The sequence below is a fragment of the Manis javanica genome, chromosome 3 (genome assembly GCF_040802235.1).
Source record: "Manis javanica isolate MJ-LG chromosome 3, MJ_LKY, whole genome shotgun sequence".
In the NCBI taxonomy this organism is placed as follows: domain Eukaryota; kingdom Metazoa; phylum Chordata; class Mammalia; order Pholidota; family Manidae; genus Manis; species Manis javanica.
This window is the reverse complement of record NC_133158.1, coordinates 54,421,118-54,442,691: the sequence shown is the minus strand read 5'-3', so window position 1 is coordinate 54,442,691 and position 21,574 is coordinate 54,421,118. Positions and strand designations below refer to the sequence as shown.

At 38.4% G+C, this 21,574-nt stretch overlaps 1 protein-coding gene across 11 annotated transcripts in view; it reads right to left on the bottom strand.

The window, feature by feature from the left end:
- Nucleotides 1-21,574, bottom strand: part of GRIK1 (glutamate ionotropic receptor kainate type subunit 1) — a 371,438-nt gene that overhangs the window by 30,797 nt on the left and 319,067 nt on the right. For 5 of the 11 annotated variants that reach the window (XM_073231439.1, XM_037013234.2, XM_037013240.2 and 2 more), the window contains 6 exons: nt 20,590-20,634; nt 14,425-14,538; nt 12,353-12,556; nt 11,482-11,705; nt 5,743-5,861; nt 1,428-1,645 (listed from right to left, as the gene is read on the bottom strand). In XM_073231439.1, the coding sequence (XP_073087540.1) occupies nt 1,428-1,645; nt 5,743-5,861; nt 11,482-11,705; nt 12,353-12,556; nt 14,425-14,538; nt 20,590-20,634 (924 nt within the window). The remainder of the gene's footprint in view (nt 1-1,427; nt 1,646-5,742; nt 5,862-11,481; nt 11,706-12,352; nt 12,557-14,424; nt 14,539-20,589; nt 20,635-21,574) is intronic. The other 6 variants (XM_037013236.2, XM_037013241.2, XM_073231438.1 and 3 more) reach the window with 2 other exon arrangements.

Here is a 21,574-nt window from a genome sequence, read left to right as displayed (position 1 = left end):
AAGCTTGGGAAGCCATATATTTAATGTTGGTCATCCTTAAAACAACACTTGTCTGGGGAAGAAATAATCACCACACTTTACGTATTCACTAAATCAATGACATATTTCTTAAAATGAAAAGATTGTTTAAAAGTCATCTTTTTTAACATAGAGGGAAAGAAAATCCTAACTTTTTACATTGATCTATTTTTTGGTGAACCTCTGGGTATAGTTTACTCTGAAAATGTTTTTTTTTTTTTTTTGCTAATTGTTAAACTAAATTTGATGCATAGTAATACCTACTTTGGTGAACCAATATTGTTATATAAACAAGTGTCCACTTTTTCTTGTCCTTAGTTTCCTGTTTCTAAATTAATATTCTTCACATGTCATTGCCGACTCAATCCTGGGGTGAGAACTTCATTTTTGGTAACCCGGGTGTGAAACCTTGATGAAGGTGTTTTAGAGTTCATTTTGGTTATGCTGTTTTCCCTTTTTTCACATGTACAATTACCTTTTGAAAGAAGGTTCTAGCTCATCTCTGTCATAGACCAAGTATATGACTGAACACATAATTTCACTTCTTGAGGTTTTGTCCTCTTTTCAAGTAAATTGAAGGCTGAGCTCCATGATCTCCAAGACGTTTTTGCCATTTCTAAGCCTCCCTGTATATGTTAAAATCCATTTTTTTCCTTCCCTGTGGGAGGTGTAGTATCTGAAATTTGATATGCACTAAGGTTTAATCCATAAGCAAGGCAGAATGCAGTTTCATTACTCTGGGTAAGTAATTAAAAAGACTTGAACAATGACATGTGCTTGACATTAAAGCTCTATCTACTCTAATTTAATTGTCCTTTGGTGCATGGAAGGCACTCCAGGCCATCTGAAAGCTTCAGGCCACCCTGGGAGCACCTAGTTGGTGCAGATGCAGTATTAGGTCGATGTCTTCTGAGATTTTTTTTTGGTTTTAATTCTCCAAAGATTTTCCAGCATCAACACATTTACTTGTCATCTGCTTTTATCTCATCAAGTACAGAACAAAAAGAGCAAAACAGTGATATTAAAGTATTCTGGTGGTCAGAATTTCAGATTAAGGAATCCTTATTTTGTGGGTTCCATACATGAGTGATTAATTAATGGGTGGTTATATGGTATTCAGAAAAGAGCAGGTTTTTTTTCTGATATAAAGGCAGGAGAGGATATTGATGATACAGATCTGTGGATTTGAGTGTAGTAAATTGGACCAAAGAAATTGCTTTATGGTGGTTGCTGAGGGCACATAATCTTCTAATAAGATTATGTCATTATGTCATTATGAATTTTATTTTATAAAAAATATTGCCCACCTATATTTATTTTTATTTTTTTTTGGAGAGACTCTTTTATTCCACATTCCCCTCCTCTCAGCAGGAGGCAAGCATTGGGAATATACACTGTCAGTTTCTTACCTTGAAGAAGGTCATTGTTGATCCATCTCTGACAGCCCCATATTCTATCTTGGTTTGCTTTGCCAGATCATCTGCTGAATCTATGGGGGATTCCATTCTCTCTACTGTCAAGAAGGCAGCCAGATTGGCAGTGTAGGATGAAATGATGATTAGGGTGAAAAACCACCATATTCCTCCAACTATTCTGGTCGATAGAGCTTTGGGCATCAGCTCTGATCCTGTGATGATATATCATCAGAGTCAGAGTGTTAGACAGAGGAGAAGAGGGAAGACTTAGGATTCAACACTAGTCAAGGGAGGTAATGCATTTGTGTGATACAAACATTATAAATCCATCAAGGACTTACTCTCTTGTGTGTAGGTGAAATAGATGCATTTTTAAGAAAAGAGAGCAAGCTCTAAACGATCTTGTGTCATTAATCACTGCTGCTGCTTAAAATGTAATTTATTAACATTTGAATGGTATTAAATGGTTTTAACCCTAAGATAGTCTATGTCTACAATTTATAGAGCTAGTTTAGTTACTTAGATTTGAGTTTGTTTTTGTTGAGCGTCAATCCCCAGACTTCTGTTTTTTTTTACTATTGTCTAATATGATGCATCTTTTTGTGTGAAATAAAGTGTTCTAGGTCTTTGTACAACTATGAAAGCTTTGAAACGGTAACCTACTTTTATTTAAACTTAAAGAATGGGAGAAGTTTCCAAAAGATTAACATCTGCCATTTATCACATGTATGTTAGTAAAACATTGGGATTTTACAAATCAAGTGGAATAGGATACAGCTATACTTGACAGTAGATCAATCATTTTTATTGTTTTTTTCTTTTGAAGTCGGATGACTTTTTTCTAAAGAAGATTCTTATTTGATTGAAAAGATTATATTTACCAAAAAGCATTTTTGTTCGTAAATAAAACAAAAGTGAAAGGCAATTTTGTTCTTAAATAAAATACTCTTTCTTAATTACAGTTCAAAGACTGGATGCTTCTCTGATGAAAAGGAGTAAAAATATACATTTTAGATATCATCAGATGATTCCTGATTGTTTGTTAAAGAAAACATGGAAGCACTTAATGTGTTTACCAAGAAAACATTCTTCTCTAAAAGAAAGGGTATATGGAGCAAGTTTACTTCACAAAGGACAATTCTCTGTGAATACTTTCTAGCTCAAAACTTTTGGTCAAAAAGCCTGTAAATCCAGCAGTAGAATCAAAAGGGGTAGAAGGGTTTATGCAAGCTCACTCCAATTGTACTAATTCATGAATAGGTTTTGGCTAATCTGCTTGCTTCAAATTCAGCACTGGTTCTGTACTTAGCATCTCCTCCATAAAATTGGAGGCATGACAAAGTTCATTGGACTAGTTACAAAGTGGAAGGAAAACACCCTAAGTTTAAAAATTCAAAGGGTGAAGTACAGCAGGTGAAATATCTAGTTTAAAGGATTCTTTCATGAATTCTGATGGGGTGTTTTGAAATTTTGTATTTAATGGCTTAAGATGGAAAGGGAAATTGGAGTTTACTGATCTATAAATAAATGAGTTTATGCTTAAGTTTAATCTATAAACAAGACACATATTGCTGAAAAGTCAAAGCCAGCTCAAGGCTCATGATAAGCAGACCAAGGTTGGCAGAGTTTCTGGGCTTTGAATTAACCGACACATTCTCCTAATGCTATCTTTGAACTTCATTTTCTTTTAATGAGGTCAGTTGTTTAATTGTGGTTTGTATTTCTTTCTTCTGTTTGTTTGAATTTGGGTGTGTAATATTACACAGATTTATAACGATTTCCTCTAAATTGCCTCCAAGGATTTAGTGGTATAATTTGTTGTTTTAATCTTGTGGTTTGATGGGATTGATATGCCTCTGGGTGTGTCTGTGTGTTTAATGCCCAAGGTTGTTTCATACCTTTATATTTAATTGTTCTAGCAACCTTGTGCCTGTATGATATTATGTCAGCTTTTTAGTTGGTTATTAAAATACCATTCACTTCATAAAATAGCTAGGGGGAATAAGTAATACAATTAATAGGTTTATTTTTATAGTTCATAGGTATAGATTTTCTGCTGTAGGTTTAACCTTATGTTATTTGGTTGTATTTATGAAAAGATAAAGTTTTAATTTGTTATTTGTGCATTTTCATAATTATGTATTACATGGCAATGAAACTGGACAGACAGATGGATAACCAACTATTGACATGTAATAAATAATATAGACTCATATCTATCACACTTTACATATTTATACTTTTGGTGAAGTTATCTTGGAAATTAAAAAATAATTAGTAGAAAGCTAGTCAGAGTACATTTTAAACCTTGGTAGATGGTATGAATTATATTTTATGACATTTTATTGTGGTTTTTATTTTCACACAATCTTGTAACTTTTCATGACTCTCAGTGTTGATTGATATACTTTGAAATGGCTTCCCTCAAGTAGAGATGGTTTATCTAAGTTCCAGCTCTAGAGGATGAAGTTATGGAAGCAATGAAAGTAGAGTTAAATATTATTAGAAAATATTTGGGATGAGAGACAATACTTGCTGAAGTCTCTTTAGTGCCTTTTACGGCAGACATGACAGCCAATCCTGATCCAGACTTTGCTCACGCTCTGTAGAAAAGAGAAAGTCTGATCATCACATTAAAAAAGAAATTAAACACAATGGTTTCCAATTGAGTACAGTGACAAGCTTCTGCTAATAAGAGAGCACAACAGTCGATACAGATGTTAGCTACCTGGTCCAATGTCACATGCTAAGGACAGATGCACAGTCACCAGTATCACAAATTTACATATGGCCACATTTATTTCACCTGACAAATATTTTTAAGCCTGTTGAAAAACAAGCAGAGTCTGGTTGGGGCTGACTGTCATGTACCCAAGGTAGTGGTAACTAGCACACACTGCACCCCACGATTTGCTGTGGATGATGGTAAACTCCAAACAGGTAGAATATGAAAGAGAAGTTTGGGGGCAGGTGCATTCACATGACAGAAGGCAGACACAGTCATGTGTACCTGCCCAGACTGTCTGCATGCTCTGTGACATCCAAGTCTGTATTTTTCTATTCTAATGGTATGGGAAGACAAGCTGTAGGGAAGGAAGGGGGTCTCCTTTACTCCTTGAAAGTAATTGCTCATAAGATAAATGTCCTAAAAATTAAATGCACCAGTAAAGCAGTGTATGGCTTCTAATGGGTTTTCATGAAAGATTTATCTGTGCTATGCTCTAAACACATGCATGTGATTTCTAGTAAATCAGGGGCTGTGTCTAAATCTATTTAACAGTGCCTGCATAAACTATGCTTAATTGCATGATGAGAGGATTCACCCACCCTCCTCAATTGTTTGGTGTTTTCACAGTAGAGACACTTGTTCTCTCCTTTTAGTTCATAGACACAAAATACAACCATTTCAAGTAGTATGATATCCACTCCCTCATGAGAAGTCTTAGGAGTTCACCCCCAAGTAATAAACAGGTTTAATATATGTCTCAATTGAATTTTCTTTTGCCAATTTATTTTTGCAGCTTATTGTCAAATGTGCAGATACTCCAAACACAACAGCATCTGTGACTTATGATTTTCTTAAATTAATACATTCAATCTTAAGGAATATTTTCTAGACCATACACCTGGAATCAAAGCTGAGGAAAAACTACAAAAGAGCTGTATTTCTTCCAGAGGTTAAGACAGCTCACTCTTCCCTTCCCAGCAAAATCAAAATCCCCCTAATTATAGAAAAATGTATAAAGTATGCTATTCTTCTATGGTTTGAATTTTATTTCCCCAATCCCTAGAGTTTATCATTGCTATGGTTGCCAATTAAGGGAGATGGTAAAAGTTACTGGGAAGCTACGATGAATCCCAGTAGGGTCTCAGAGTGGTAATTAGGTGACAGTTTTAGGTACTGCCAGCTATTGGAAGAATGTTCAGTCAACTTAATTTTCAAAGGATTTGAATTTCACTCCTTGAGACCCTCTGACTTGCAGAGAAGGAAGAAGAAAAGACTGATCCCTCCATCTATGCAAATTTGGTAAAAAAAAATATAAGATACTTTATCCTTTACTCCCCTCTAGGAAAACTGGTATTCACTGCTTGTTACAGGTCTTATTTTAGATACATAGCAAAGGACTTCCATTTAGGTCATATTTTTGTCTCTGTTATTTTTAGAACTGGCTGGGAAGTCAGGTTCTAGGTTTTTACCTCCTGAGATGGTTTTTGAGCCTACCCTCCAGTTCCTTGGTGGAGTTTACCAGCACAAAAGCCTGTCAGCAGACTGTGGGGTGCCTGTGACAAAGATGGGCAACCGGTGTACCTTGCTGCATGAGAGCTCCAACTCCAAACCAGAAACTGTTTAGTAAAGTGAAATTGTTTTCCACCACGTCTGAGTCGGGGTTGCATGGGTGGGGGTTATACCACTCGTAGGGTGTAAACCTGTGGCAGTTAACAGAAACAGTCTGTGAACATCAGATGAACCCAAGCAGCACCAGAAAACCTGCTGAGCAATGTAGAAAACCCAACAAACAACAGTGAGAAAAGCATCAAACCAAAACAGTACAGGCTGGTTTCACAAACTTACAGCTGTTGGGGGCAGAGTGCACAGGAGCCTTGAGACATTCTATTTACCAGACTTACTTCTAAGCCAAAGACATTGGTCGGCTGGAGTTGTACTCCTTGGATCTAAATGTACTGAGTTGTGAATGTTCCATTCATTTCCCTTTTACTGAGCAAGTAGATGAACTGTAAAGCAGGGTTCACTCATCCCAAGGAGTTATTCCACCAAGTTAGTGATGACCGCTACACACACTTGCCATGTACCAGCTACAATGTCAAGATATTGGTTTGCTTACTGCTGTGGGAGGATGCCGAGATGAGGCCTGGTGGGCCTCCTAGGGGCTCTGTGGTCAGATGCTTACAAGAAGTTTGTGATTTAGTGATTTCATAATGCATTAAAGTGGCTGCAAAACTTAAAAAAAGTAATGAACAAAAAGGTCTGGATTTGGGTGTATTTGTTTTTTTTTTTTTTTTAGGATAGTACATATATGGAAACAAAAATCACAATTCTTAAATGAAGAAATGAAGTTAAAACTTAGAAGTGTTCTGGCCTAGGCATAGGGGTTGATTAGTGTTAACTCTAAAGCATGTCTCACTGGAGTTTTAGATTCATAATTCCTTTTTGATTTGTTTTTCATTGTTTCCAGAATTACAGGCTATAGTCACTTGATCTCCAGCCCTAGTTAGTCTGGAAGTTGACCTTGAGCCAGTCATTCACTTCACCTCTCTTGCCTTAGTTTCCTTGTTTGTAAAGAAGAGGGAATGCAGACATTTTCAGGGTGTATTAAAAATTCAGGGAACAGAACAGAATTTTGGTTCCTTCTCTGTTTTCTAAACATCTGTCTGACCTTTACAGACCAAGGAGGCCCTGGCTCTGTGGTTATTTTTTAGGGCTGTCTTGCCAAGGGACACTTATTTTTCCAGAGAGACATTAGCAGATGCTCTGCAAAGTGATCAGGAAATGATTTAAAACGCAGTAGTTCTTAGCACCGGAAGCTTTGCCATTTGCCACTGGTTCTTTCAATGCAAGCAGGAGTGTTAGAGTAATGTTAAAATGCCATAAAACCGATGAGAACATATGGAATGCTCTGCAGCCATAAGATTTCAGCAGTAAACAATAGCAGGTTGCTGACACATTGGGGAGAACCGGGATTGAGGTGCATACATTATGTATAGCAAAAAGCAGGGCACACTGTGAATCATGCACAGGGAACTGGGCAGACAGTTCCTTTTAATGAAATGCCATTCCCTAAATCCCCTGTATGCCTTCTGGAAAGTATACAGTGTCCCCTCATCAGGTCTTAGGGGGACTGGGATAACAGCCTTGGGGTTCATCCCACAATAATGGTATACAATTCATTACAGTGCCTTCTCCACAGCTCCAGGGCACACAGTGTGGGCTCCTGTGAAGCTTATGAATATAGCTTTAATTGACAATGTCATGCCAATACGTTTTAATTAACTGTTTCAACAATATAATTAAGCTTTGAATTTCTATACTCTTCTAACCATTGTAGGTTGCTGAGCTAAAGAAATGAATGGCAACATTAATGAACTTGCTAATTGAAACTGTGTGCAGAGTAAAGATTCTGTTACTTAAGCAATATCATTGTCACTTGTACAATAATTTAAAAATACTGATTGTAATAAATCAGCAGGCTTATGCATTGCTAAGTTTTTCTAAACAGACCTAAAACTTGCAATTCTTAAGCACCACTGATATTCAGGTACTTCTCCCCCATATATGTGCTGATCAATGAGCTCACCACCTCCTTTGGAATGCTGCTTTGAACTTGGTCTTGTTTCAGGGTTTCATACTTTGCAGTTATAAGTAACAAGTAATCTAATTTTCTATGGTAAAAAGGAAAACTGTCTAAACAGTAATGTGATTCTGCCCCTCTGAAGAGGTATTTTAGACTCTCTCCAGGATTCTGAGTGACTTGTTGCACGTGTGGACTGAAGAAGACTGTCATGCTGCTGAGCTTCAAGACACTGGCTTTCAGAGTGCCCCAGACCTACCTGTGGCCTGCACGTAGTGATTTCAATTTGAAATTCCTATGCCTGCTTAAAGAAAGCCAGGGTGACAGCAGTGTCAGCAGCAGGAAGTCTGTGGGAAAATCAATATGTGACCTGCACCAATGGTACTCTGAAGCTGCTGTCCCCAGTTGATGCTGATCTTTAGTAGAACAACAGAGAAAGGGACAAATGTGCTTAGAATCTGTGTCAAAATTTGCATATGAAAGAGTAGCATTATGTGGAAATGTAGAGGCTCATTTGGGGGTTATGTTCATATATGCCAGGCTTTTTCTTGAATGGAAGATATGGAAGATATAAAATGATCCTCATACTGAAGATCACTAATTAAAATACTCTTTTTATGGCTGAGAATGGATATTGGGCTGCACTGGGGAGAGGAAGATCATAAAGGAGAAACCTCTATTTGAACTTGAACTTGTAATAACTGCTGGGCTTGTGTTACAATCTTAGAGTTACAGTCAAATTTTTCCTTGATTTTTTTTTTTTTTTGGTAATGCGAACTTAAGAAAATAAACATAAATCATAAAATGTAAGCCGACATTGTATTTTGGATATTTGGTCTATCTAAATTGTGTGTTCATGATGAACATAAAATACTTGAGGTTATTTTAAAAAAAAAGCCAACCATGAAACAAAAAACTGATGTGCACTTTTGTAATAAGTCACATTAACTAAAATTTTTAAATCCTTTTCCTTTGTTTTTCTCACTATATAAATTCAATTCAGGTCAGCAAATGATTTCGAAGAATCTGTCTAGTGAGAGCATTAGCCTAAATGCAGTGATGGGCTTTATTTTTCCCTTTTAATTGAACATAAAAGGATATACTTCAAAATGTAAATTCAAAAGCCTCTCTAGAGCTAAAGATGATTATGAGATTAACTTTTTCTTTTCTACTTCACTGACTTTGAATGCAAACTACTAAGGTGGTAACAGAAAGATTTTACATCTTAGCTTTTTGGTATGGGGTGATCAAGTTCACGGTCTCGAGCTACAGTGGTGGGGAGTAAAAGGGATCTGGCAAGCCTCTTCAACAAGGATTTTGTCTTTGGGAATTACCTCCAAAATATGGTTAGCAGTTTTATGAAGTAGAGGCAGGAATGGATTAAAAGTGTGGAGAGGATGAGCGTGGTTGAGAGTACGACCCTCATGACAGGGCACCTTTGAACGGCAGGGAGATATTTTCCACGCTTCACCACCAAGCTGCTCTCAAGTATGCGTTTGATACCTAGTGACTCCACTTCCCCAAGACCCAGAGCAGGAGGAAAGACAGCACGAAGGGAACAGTAAGGAGGACAAGCTAAATAAAGGGCTGGTTTATAAATGGTATTGTCAGTGAGTACGAATGTTGAGTAGATAGTATTGATTTTGGGGGGATATTTTCTTAATAGAATAGAATGAAGTCAGAAAGTTTAGGGCTCTGGGTCAGCAAGAGCTTATAGAGGAACAGACAGAATAAGGAAGGGGAAAACCTGTACTGAATGTTCCACTACTCTGACATATTCTGATGACAAAAATAAGGGAATTTAAGGGCACTTTGAGGTCAAGTGTAAAAGGGTACTTTGAACCTGCATGCTTGTGAGGACTTTTGGATGCTTCTGTGGTTTTTCTCCCACTGCCTTTGATCAAGTCAGCGTGGCAAACAGCGTGGTTGCTCATCAGCATGGCCTTGCCTCTTCTGCTCACAGAGTAGCAGACTGGGGGCATGGATACGCACTTCTCTGCTGTCCTCTGCTGCTGGGATTGCTCTCGTGTCCCTAATATCACCCAACAGGTGTGGGCACCAGAGCAGAGGAATGGAACAACGAGCCGACACAAGATATTTTACCCATTGTTGGAGGGTACATTACCTTACTGTAGTCATTTATTAAGTGGCCTGCTAGGGCAGTATTAATTTCACTTGGGAGCAGTAATGAGAACTACACGTCCAAAGGCAAATGACCTATCTTTTAAAATTTGACATCCAAAGCAATGTCTTTAATAATTTAGAGCATGGTCATTCAACCTTGGTGCTATTGACATTTGTGGGTGATTCTTTGTTGTGGGGGACTGTCCTTCAAACTGTAGGATGTGTAACAGGATTTCTGTACTCTACCTATTTGATACACAGCAGCATCCTCCACCTTTAACTGACAACCAAAAAATGTTACAGAACATTGCCAAATATCCTCTGGGGTACAAGATTTCTTCTACTTCACAACCACTGATTTAGGACATAAAGGATGATATCACTATACATACTGTCAATATATTATACTCTGTGGTAAGACATATGGAGAAAGATCTTTGGTCATTATTTAAAAGTAGTCTAATATTTGGCCAAAACTTGAAAAATGATCTAGGATTTGGTAATGGTACATTTTATAAGGTATGGAGAACACATTTATTTCATAGTGCATGTATAAATACCCACATGTGAAATCATATATTAATTTAGTTTGACTATGTTTGCTTTATGGATCTTTAAAATCTTTCCAACCTGGGTTATTTTCCCAAGTTTTCTTTATAATTTTGCCAGGGAAAGAGTTACCTGGCATTAATCAAAACCAGGCAGTGGACAATGACAAGAGCTACCATGAAGAAATATTTCTCTTAGAAATTCCTGGAGGGAAAACAAAAATTGATTAGGGAAAAAGTTCACTGAGTTTGGTTTAAAGATGAAAAATTTTAAAATGAGTATGGGATATAGAAAAGCAATTACATTTTTGCATCATCTTTCTAGGGATATCAAATGTGTAAGCCAATAGGGAGATAAAATAGCTGTGTTTCAAATTCAGCATCAAAGGTGTTTAGAAAATACAATCTAGTGAAAGGTATAAAAGTCCTTTGAAGAACTGTGTAGAGTGAAATGGTTAAACATAGAGCTATCTTGGAAAATAAAACCCAACCTGAATAATTTCATGCCTCTGACTCTATGTGTAAATTATCTTTGCTTTCACAGTTATTTCTAGAATTTTCTTGTTAACTCTCTAATGTTTTTAAATAAAATTTTCAAAGTATTTTTCTGAAGGTTTCACAGTCTTATGTTCCAGTATTTATTTGTTACAACAATTTCTAGCTAACTTTTTTTCTGTTTTGCTTAAACAAATATTTCAGGGGTCTGGTATCTGGACACCATTTTACTTTTCCTGTCGAAATATTTCAGATTTATTAGCAGAGCCACTGCTGTTGTTATAAGATGATTCAGGGGAAATGGGTAAATAACCATTTAGTGTTGCATGAAATACTGATACAATTAAATGATAACAAGTTTATCTTCTTACTGCATTTTAAAAGTACCTTGTTAATAGTTAGAAGGTATTCATTTATAGAGTGGCTTTTATGAGGGAGAACTTGACAGAACACAACAGTAGGCAAAACTGAAAGAACTTTTTAAAGTTCTTAATTGATGTGTACCTCTTCAGCATACCGGTCAAACAGAAGGTGACCTAGATCTGTTTTAAGTTCAGTAGTTCTCGAACTTACCTTGCAATCACGAAGAGTACACAACTGACGCCCAAGCAGGCTAAAAGCACATACATCCAAATGTCAGGAGACAGGGGATTGAGGAAGGAGAAGACTCCTGGATTGGTGCCGTTGGGCTTCCGGTAGAGGATGCTGATGCCCAGGGTCATGAAGGGCTTAGAGAAGTCGATGGCTTTCTCTCGCACGTAAGTGATGGTGAGAGGGGCCACTGCCAGATCAGCCCTCTGCAAAAGCAAGTTTGAAACCATTGGCTTACATGTCCAGCTTCCCAGAGAATGTCTGGACTTTCCCTGGGCACTCCTGATCCCTGTTCTCAACTGCAAACGTTTCTGACTCAAGAAGCTTCTTTGATGATTGGCTCGGGTAGTTGATTTACCCAGTTACGCTCATTAAATTGTATTTATTAGCAGAGAGAAGCCAGAAGGTATGAAATGCACACAGACAGGCATATATGCATTCTGGAACTAAATGGAGGAAAAAATTGCAGGGGGATGTCTTTCAAAAGGGCATGTGAGAAAAGCAAGGAATGAGCAACTTGATCATAAAATTAGCTGACAAGCTGAGATTTTGCTCTCAAGTGCAAACTGTAGAATTCTTTATCCAATTTAAGAATCACTGTGGTTTATTCTTTAGAATGAAGGATAGACCCGTACATTTTTATCCTCAATTTTTATCCCTACTTGCCCCTCCAAGGAAGCAAACTCCATTTCTAGGTTGTTTTCTCTTACTTTTTAAACCACTGGATTCGAAAAAGTGAAACATTTCTTCTGATTTGGACATAACCATTTTTTCTCTTTTCTTTTACTTCTTTTCAGTCTGAATTTTTTCTAGACACTTAAAACCCACATATAGGAGATGTATGTTTGCTTACGTGATCTATAAGTTCTCTGATCATTCCATTCCACTCTCCTTTGTCATTCTGGGCTCCATATTTACCATCAGGGACGAGCTGAACATCATAAATGAAACCCAAGATGTTTGACAATTCCTTCAACAGATCCAGACAATATCCTTCAAATCTGTCATTTCCATATAAGGGCTTATCAGATTTCCTGTACATCACGTAGGGTTCTTCCTACAGGAAACCCACCAAATGTGAAAACTGTGTTATGACGGAAGACAAATTATTCACACAAGCTCCATCAACAGCCAGAAGCTGTAAAATATTTGAAAGAATTTCAAGATATGAATAGATTTTAAGGACTTGAAGATTTAAAAAAGTTTACAATTTGAAAGTCTTGAAATCAGTCCCTCCCCTTCCTGCCTTTGCTAATCTCATCCTTCCTGTTTCCTCTACAAATAAGGAACACTTCCTGGATTACTTTTGCCCCCTTTCTGAATGAGTGTGGTTTCCTCCACTGCTGAGGGCAGGGCTGTGAGTGGATGTGTGATAGAGACACAGGCATCTTTGAGCTTTGGGTCTAAGTGGAAAGGGCAATGGGGGACCAGATGTCTGGATTTCTGGCTTCCAGGTGTGCCCACACCCACACTGTCTTTGCATGACCTGCCTCCTTTCTGGCTTTTATCAAAGAACTTCACCAACTAACAAACTGGACATCCAAATCAGCAAATATATCCTCTTGTTCTTCAAATTCTCTATGTACTGAATATTATCATTTCCTCATCTCTCAGCTACATTTCATCTCAGTTTCACTATTCATTTATTCTCTACATATTTTGGTTGGTTTTCTTCAGGGTATCTATTCAAAGACTATTTCTATATCTTCTTTTATCATCAGTTTCATTTTCTTACTTGAACTCACCTCAAATCTTAGATTCGGTAATTCTTTTTTCTTTCCATACATGATAAATCCCCTATTCTATGAATATGGACATTTCTTTACTACCATTTATCTATAACCTTATTAATTTTTATTTGACTAAATGAAAATTAGTTTTATTTTATGAAAGTATAATAGTTGCTATAGTACTGCTATACTTTTACTTCTTCTCATTATGCATTTTTTTCCCAGACATTTAAGTCCTGTTAAGGCTTATCTTAAAAGAAACTGATAGAAATAGAAAACTGCATTTCTACGAGATAGTTGCAGAGAAAATAATCACCAGAAAAACAAAACAGTTTTTATTTTGGGTGAACAAATCTCAGAAGTTAATGGTTTCAGAAAGCAATTGGTCTGACATTATGGATGGAATCTAACAAAGCAAGAATGTCTGACAGTGAGGATTTTAGAGTTGGCCAATCCTGCCCTTTATCCCTTGGGTTAGGGTTGGGGAAGGGGGAGAATGAACAACCTGTGGGTGTGCAGTGGCTGGAAGGGGGCATGATGACTGTTCCCATAGGATGCAGGGAGTACCTATGCCCGGGTCTTTGAAGAGTAGCTAATAAAGAGGCTTTTTTTCAGAGGAGTGAGAAGGGCAAAAGGATCCAACAAGGATGGAAGTGAGAGCAAGGGCAGTGTAGACACCCAGGGACCAACATAATCAGGACACTGGTGGTAGTCGGGACTGAGACGGACAGGAGGAAATGGTGCTCCTGGAGTCCAGTACAGCCGGAGTGTGGAAGCAGGGTCATTGATGGGACAGGAGTGGTGGCTGTGAAGGACAGAAGTTCTAACAAAATCACTGGGAGGCAGGGGAAGAAATGACCTCACTTTTCTCTGACACTCCCTGGTCTCTAGCCAGAGTCTCCTGGGGGTTGAAACCTCCCTGCAGCCAGAGAGCAATGAGACCAGCTGGCTGGGGCTGGACAGTGGGGCAGAGAAGAGCTGAGGATGGCGTGAAGGAGGCAGATCTTTAGAACACCGGTGGAAGCTTAAAATTCAATCCAAATGCAGGTATATATGAACATATGCTTTTAGTGTGCCAATTAAAAATAGACATTTGCAGACAAGAGTGATCAGCATGATAAAGAGAGATGAGGAATCCCTCAGTGTTTAGGATAAGAGTCTGGGTATGGCAGTCTGAATTCTAGAATCAACTTACCAGAATGGTGGTGACGATGAGGGTTCGATTGGCCAGTGAATCGGTGATATTGTTGGACCTGTCTTTGTTGCCATCTGTCATGTTAAGCCCACTGTTGGAGTTCCAAATCCCAATCTACACAGAGCACAGTACATCAGAGGCTGCTGGCTGTCGGTGATGGCATTTATACTAGAGAGAGGCCCCTTCTACAGCAGGAATAGACCCAAAAGCTCATTGTCTGGGAAGAGGATGCTGGGACATCACAGTGGTAACTACTAATTGTGGGAAAACAAAACAATGGAGCAATGAGTATGTTGGTGGAACAGGGGAAATTTGTACTATTTGGGGTGGATTGGGGGAAGTCCTTTTGTTTTTAATTTGTTGAGTTCATTGTTCTTTTTTAAATAAATAATTCTTAAATGAGTATCAGATATATCTTCCAATGTGTTTGCTGAGCACCTACTTATGTGCCAGGCACTGTTCTAGGCATTGGAGAATATAGCAATGAACAAAACACACAGAACATCTGCCCTTGTAGAGGTTACATTCTATTGATACAAACCCTACATTGCCAAAGTGGTACCATTGGTGCTCTAAAAATTTATAAGGAATGGGATGGAGGGAGCAGGGTGTATGACGGAGAGTCTGGGCATCTAAAAGAGAAAGATAAATGGAAGAAAAGGTGTGGATGAGCAGTCCACTAAGTTCTGGCCTGTCTTCCTTGAGGGGCCAGTATTGGGTAGGGGTGCCTCCTGTGTACTCCTGTAGGATTCTGCCTGTACCTCTGTTCTGGGCTTATCTTCTGTTATTCATTCGTTTGCCTGTCTTGTCCATCCATTTGACTATGAACTCTTCAATGAGGGTTTTCACTTGTATTGCTCACTGAGCTTTATACCGCAGACCCGTGGTGATTGACAGTCAGCAAAACCCATTGCTCTTTTAAAAAGTAATGGCCCACAATTTTCTACAGTGGCCAAGTCACTCCTGGGTTATTAGGCTCTATAGAAATATATTGATTGGTTTAGCCTTTGTAGGCACTAAGGAGAAGCAATTCAGGGACTTGTGCTATTTATCTGAAATGTTCTCTAGGCATTTACTTCCAGGATGGTGAGACCGAACACAGATGTGCTTCAGAGCGGGGCAAACCTAACTGATGTGTGACCTTGGACAGGATGCTAACCCTTCTGAGCTTTGGTTCTCTAATTGCAAAGTATGTTATAGGGGCAGTGAGAAGATCAAATGAGAAGATGCATGTGAAATGTTGGTATATATTCAGAACTACACAAATGTTAATAATAAAAGGACAGCTAAATGAATGCTCTGGTAATTTCTTTAAGCTTGTCCTGTTGTGGATTAACTTGGAGTTGTTAGTGAAATTCTTTTATTTATTTATTTATTTATAATATAGGAGCAGATAAAGTAAAGGAGCTATGAAAAATAGGGGTAGTTTAAGAACACTTACACTTGGACAGACTCTGGGTTGGACAGGGTAGACCTATGCCTGATCCCTGAATATATTCCACCAACGGGAGGACATTTGGCTAGCTGGACAGATGACAAGCTTTACAGACAGATCCTAAGCTTTGCAATTTACCAACAGTGTGACCTGGGCAAGTTAATTAAACCTGTTGGGCCTCAGTTTCCTCACCAGCAAAATGGAGATAAGAGGGCTTTTCTGATGATTAAATAACATACCACCCATGGGAATCTTAGGCCTCTCCTTTCCTTTTCTATTTCTTTACTTTGATTTGCTACCTAAATACAGTAGCTGGAAATTCATTTAGCTTGACAAATGTCCTTTTTAGACATGTAAAGTCTTTGAGGAAGTTTAAAGAATATCACACATTCACACAATAGTGTGACATATCTCAATTTTCCTGTTTTTCTTTCTTTCTCTATTTAATAGTTGATTGGTGAGTAAGGAGACAGTAGGTCAGTGGGGCTCAGGGACTCAGTTTTTGCATTTGAAAATATTTTGATCCTGTGTGTAAAGAGGTTTCTAGAAGCAGGGCCTGGGATGAAGGACAGCACCTTTAATAACCAGTTTTTCCAGGATCAAGTGCGACGCTCTAGCTCAAAATGTGCACAGTAAACATTGTGTCTGTTAGTTGAAGAATCTTGGGTTTTCTTGGCTGGTTTTAAACCCAGGAAAGGAGGACAATTTTTTTTTCTCTCTCTCTTCAACCTCACCCTACCATTCTCTCACTTTTTTGAGGCATGGACCCTTGCTTTAGGAAACATAAGTCAGAGCTAAACACACTTGGAATCTATTGGGTGTCATGCAAAGCCATGCTTAGGTTGTGAATAATTGATTTCTAGCTCTATGAAGGCTGTGTATTAATTGGGCCCTGCCTGTCCTCCTAATGAAACCTTGACTTAGGCACTTGGGAGAATGGAACCTAGTTTTTAATTAAGTATTGAAAGGTGGAGAAACTAACTGTGTTTGGAGCTAATTTCTTAAGTAATGGAGTGTGTTTCTATTAATGTCAAGTGTGTGTTTAAAGGAGCTATACTAATAATTGAAAATGGCAGTGCTGAACGGCCTCACAACATCCTTCTCTTTTGAAATACAGACTTGAAATGGCTGACGAAAAGCACTCACAGCTTTAAGTCTGGCTTTTATTTCCTTTATGAGCCCCACAAAGAGTGGGGTCAGATATCTTTGCAGCTCATTTCCAATCAACTAAGACCCAGCGTCCTATTCAGTGTGAACTTTCTTCCATAAAATGAGAAAAAGGAGAGGTATTTTTTTTTTTTTAACTATCTGTGTTAAAAAAGTTCCTTCAAATCTAGACTAAAAGAGTATCAAAATGTAGTCAAGGTTCAGGCTATTCCTGAGAAGTGGACAGTATATATGAGTTTGAATGACCTTAGCCTTTTGTTTTCAAATCTTTAAATGAGCAAAACAGGTGTGTGTGTATGTGTGTGTGTGTGTGTGTGTGTGTGTTTTATTTTTTATTTTATTTACTTATTTTTTAGATTTTGGTATCATTAATAAACAATCACATGAGCAACATTGTGGTTACTAGATTCTCCCCATTATCAAGTCCCCACCATATACCCCATTACAGTCACTGTCCATCAGCATAGTAAGATACTATAGAGTCACTACTTGTCTTCTCTGTGCTATACTGCCTTCTCCGTGAGCTCCTCATATTATGTGTGCTAATTGTAATACCCCTTATTCCCCTTCTCCCTCCCTTCCCACCCATCCTCCTCAGTCCCTTTCCCTTTGGCAACTGTTAGTCCATTCTTGGGTTCTGTGAGTCTGCTGCTGTTTTGTTCCTTCAGTTTTTGCTTTGTTCTTATGCTCCACAGATGAGTGAAATCATTTGGTACTTGTCTTTCCCTGCCTGGCTTATTTCACTGAGCATAATACCCTCTAGCTCCATCCATGTTGTTGCAAATGATAGGATTTGTTTTCTTCTTATGGCTGAATAATATTCCATTGTGTGTATGTACCACATCTTTATCCATTCATCTACTGATGGACACTTAGGTTGCTTCCATATCTTGGCTATTGTAAATTGTGCTGAGATAAACATAGGGGTGCATATGTCTTTTTGAAACTGGGAAACGGCATTCTTAGGGTAAATTCCTAGGAGTGGAATTCCTGGGTCATATGGTATTTCTATTTTTAGTTTTTTGAGGAACCTCCATACTGCTTTCCATAATGGTTGAACTGGTTTACATTCCCACCAACAGTGTAGGAGGGTTCCCCTTTCTCCATACCCTCGCCAGCATTTGTTGTTCCTAGTCTTTTCTATGTTGGCCATCTTAACTGGTGTGAGGTGATATCTCACTGTGGTTTTCATTTGCATTTCTCTGATAATTAGGATGTGGAGCATATTTTCATGTGCCTGTTGGCCATCTGAATTTCTTCTTTGGGGAAGTATCTGTTCATATCCTCTGCCCATTTTTTAATAGGTTTATTTGTTTTTTGGGTATTGAGGCATGTGAGTTCTTTATATGTTTTGGATGTTAACCCGTTGTGTGTGTACTTTAAATCTAAGTAGTCAACTGGTTTTTCCTGTTAACTGAAGTAAATGGACACCTCAGCACATGAACATCTCTGTCCAGGAAGCATATCTCCAGAGGCATGTGTGCTGGTGAAGGATACAGTAACCAGATGCCTGGACATTTAGCATCAGTTCTTTTCTCTGACCTTGGAGGAGGGCCTCCAGGAAACAGAACTACAATTTTCAAACTGTATAGCAAAAGCAGACAGCAGTAATCCACCAGTGAGAAGTAGTAGAAAGTGGATTCATTCTCTGTGGGGAGAATCACTCAGAAGCCTAATTGTCTGGTCTTGCTTTCTCTCACTCCATAAAGGGACATTGTGGCAGCAGCCATTCATTATCTAGGATAGCCAAGGGAAGCATTTGAAAATGAGTGAGCAAATGACACTAAGAACTTTTTTTTTTAAAAAAGGGACACAACAAAAGGGTGTTTGGAGAGTGACTAGTATCTTTCTTCCAAACCTACAGAGTGACTTGCATAAGGTCAGAAATCCAATATTGCTGAGTGAAATATCAAGTATTTATGAAAAAATAAAAGGCATAGCTGTTTCTTGTATCATGGAATGTATGGACACATTATTTTAGTGGTGGGATTTGTAAAGATTGCTACATCCCTCTTTTGGGAAGAATTTCAGGTGGATTATTCTATTAAAAAAGGTTGGAGCGGAAAGAGCTTCTGGAATATGAGTGCATTGAGGGTGCAGTCTTCTCTTTTATGTGGAGTCTTGTTGGGAAAGGATGATGTGTTGGGTTTGAATATCAAGAGTGTGCTAGCACTCAGGGCACTGTAAATTTTTGGTGAGTAGTCATTACACAAAACGGCACACCACAGTATGTACAACTTACACAACACGAAGGGCAGCAGGAAGGGAGAAGCACAAAGGCATGCAGGGAGCACAAAGCCAAGATATTGCATCCCTGGAAAGTGGGATGATGATTGCAGTTCAGTAACAAATAAAGGACAGTCCACTTCCCGGTGTATAATTTCAGAGCTTGGATTCCATTCCCTAGGGTATCTGGTTGAATTAATTCAGTATTGCATGGAGTGCTCGGAGTCTCAAGCTGATCCAATAATAAGCTTCTTTCTGGGTGCCACGGAGGTTCATTTATTTATCAGCAGTGAGGAATTGGGATTGACTCCTACATGCCTTTGGTAGCCTAATACATTGAAGATTAATCAAGGCTATAAAACCTGTGTTTTTTAAACTTAAAAGGAGGACATTTTTGAGCTCATCTACTGAGCACTATTAAGAAGGAGACAAGATTTTGACCACAGGAAGTATCTGTTTACTCCTTCCATGACTTAACTCATGATTCAAAAGATGAACGTGAACATAACAAAATGTTTCAAGTTGAACCAGAAGTAATTTAAAGGCCATCCATCAATCAAAAGATGTTTCAGCAAGTAGTTTTACAGAGAATGAAAGGCAATATTGGCATGTCATTTTTCTGATCCAAATGTTTTTAGCATCTAACATTTGCTTATCTAATAAATCTGTGTACATTCATTGACAACATGATACTGTACAATAAATGATGCAATAGTGGTTGTTATAATATACAAGATAATCTCATTTGCCTTCCAATGTCTCTAACGCTTTTGTCCTCTGGCAACTGGTTCTAAAACAAATTGTGAGATAATATGCACTGATAAAGATGCCATGCGAAACAAACATAGCTCATAAGAAAAGGGAATTTCTGGAAATGGCTTATATTTTGTGGTGGTGACATTGAAGGAGATGTCCTGGTCTTCTGAGCTTTAGCCTATCTGACTAGTCTGATGGATAAAATCTATTGTTTCCATGTTCCTTAGGGAAAATATTTAGTGAATTGAGAAGGAATATAAACGGACCAGCATCTGCTTCTGCCACAGTTACCTGCTCTCCATCCTAACAGGGACTGATTCTGCCTGGGAGAAACAAAAATAATCTAGGGGGACATTTTTAATCTATTATTACTTAATCCATCTGAAGCCTGTTTCCGATTCACAGTAATGCTGTTCAGAGGCACCATATTCATCAGCCCCATTCTGCCTTTACATAGATTATCACCTCTAAACTGCAATTGAAGATCTACTGGTCTGGCAAAACTGTCAGGATGCAGTCTTTTCCTTCGACATTCCCCACCCCCCTCCCACATTTCCTCCAGTTTCTGTCCGAGTACAAACCTTCTTCCACACTTTATATAAGTGTTTAGATACTTCGCCAGCAGCCTTGGTTTCCAGAGGGAAAAATAAAAATAGCACTTAATTAAAATGGAGCATGGAACCCAAAAAGTATCATGGTGTGTGACTGCTCAGTGTCACACCCCCCACCCAGTGTTTGGAAGTTTGCATCTTAATTCAATATAAAGCTTGAAAATAGGTACAGCAGAGAGATGAACCAAGTCCTTGGGTTCCACAGAGTTTACTTCTGTTTGGTGTTACAACCTGAATTCCACTTTCTTTCATACACCAAAAAAAAGAATGACTTAACATTCTTTTGGATATGCACAGATCTCCTGCAGGCTTAATGGGACTTCACCATTCCTTAAGAGGACCTGTTCAAGGCATTTGTAACCAAAATCAGTCAGTCAGTCAACAAACAGACACTCCCCCCACCATGCCAACATACACACACATGAATCCTAAGTGAGAAGAAAGCATGCTTAATGACCTATTCCTTGATTATGGGCTTTCAGGCAACAGAGACTTGAGTGAAAGTGAAAAAAATGTGTTTTTTTTTAACGGTTCTCGAGAAGTTTTCCCTGTGGACCTGTGAGAGGCTGACACGAACAAATGGGCATTTCCTCCCTGGGATCCTGAGGGATGGGTTAGCTTCCCTCCATTGCCTGGAGACCCAACCCAGAGACTGAGCCCAAGTCACCTAAAGAAAGAAAAGTTATGCAAATGATGAAGAGATAAGAAACAAATCGAGAAAACACTATCACCTAATTTGATTTTGCCTTTGACGGAAAAACCCCGATAAAATGTGCGCCATCTTGCAGTGTATAAAAATAGCTGTGAGAGCATAACCATAGCTCCATCTACCTCATCACACATCTCAGCCAAAAAGACGTTTCCTTAACAGCTTTTCTTCCCCTTTTGATTCTGTGCATTGAGAGGAGTGGAGATGGAGAGAAAGGCATGTATAGAGAAACAGACATTTTCTTTA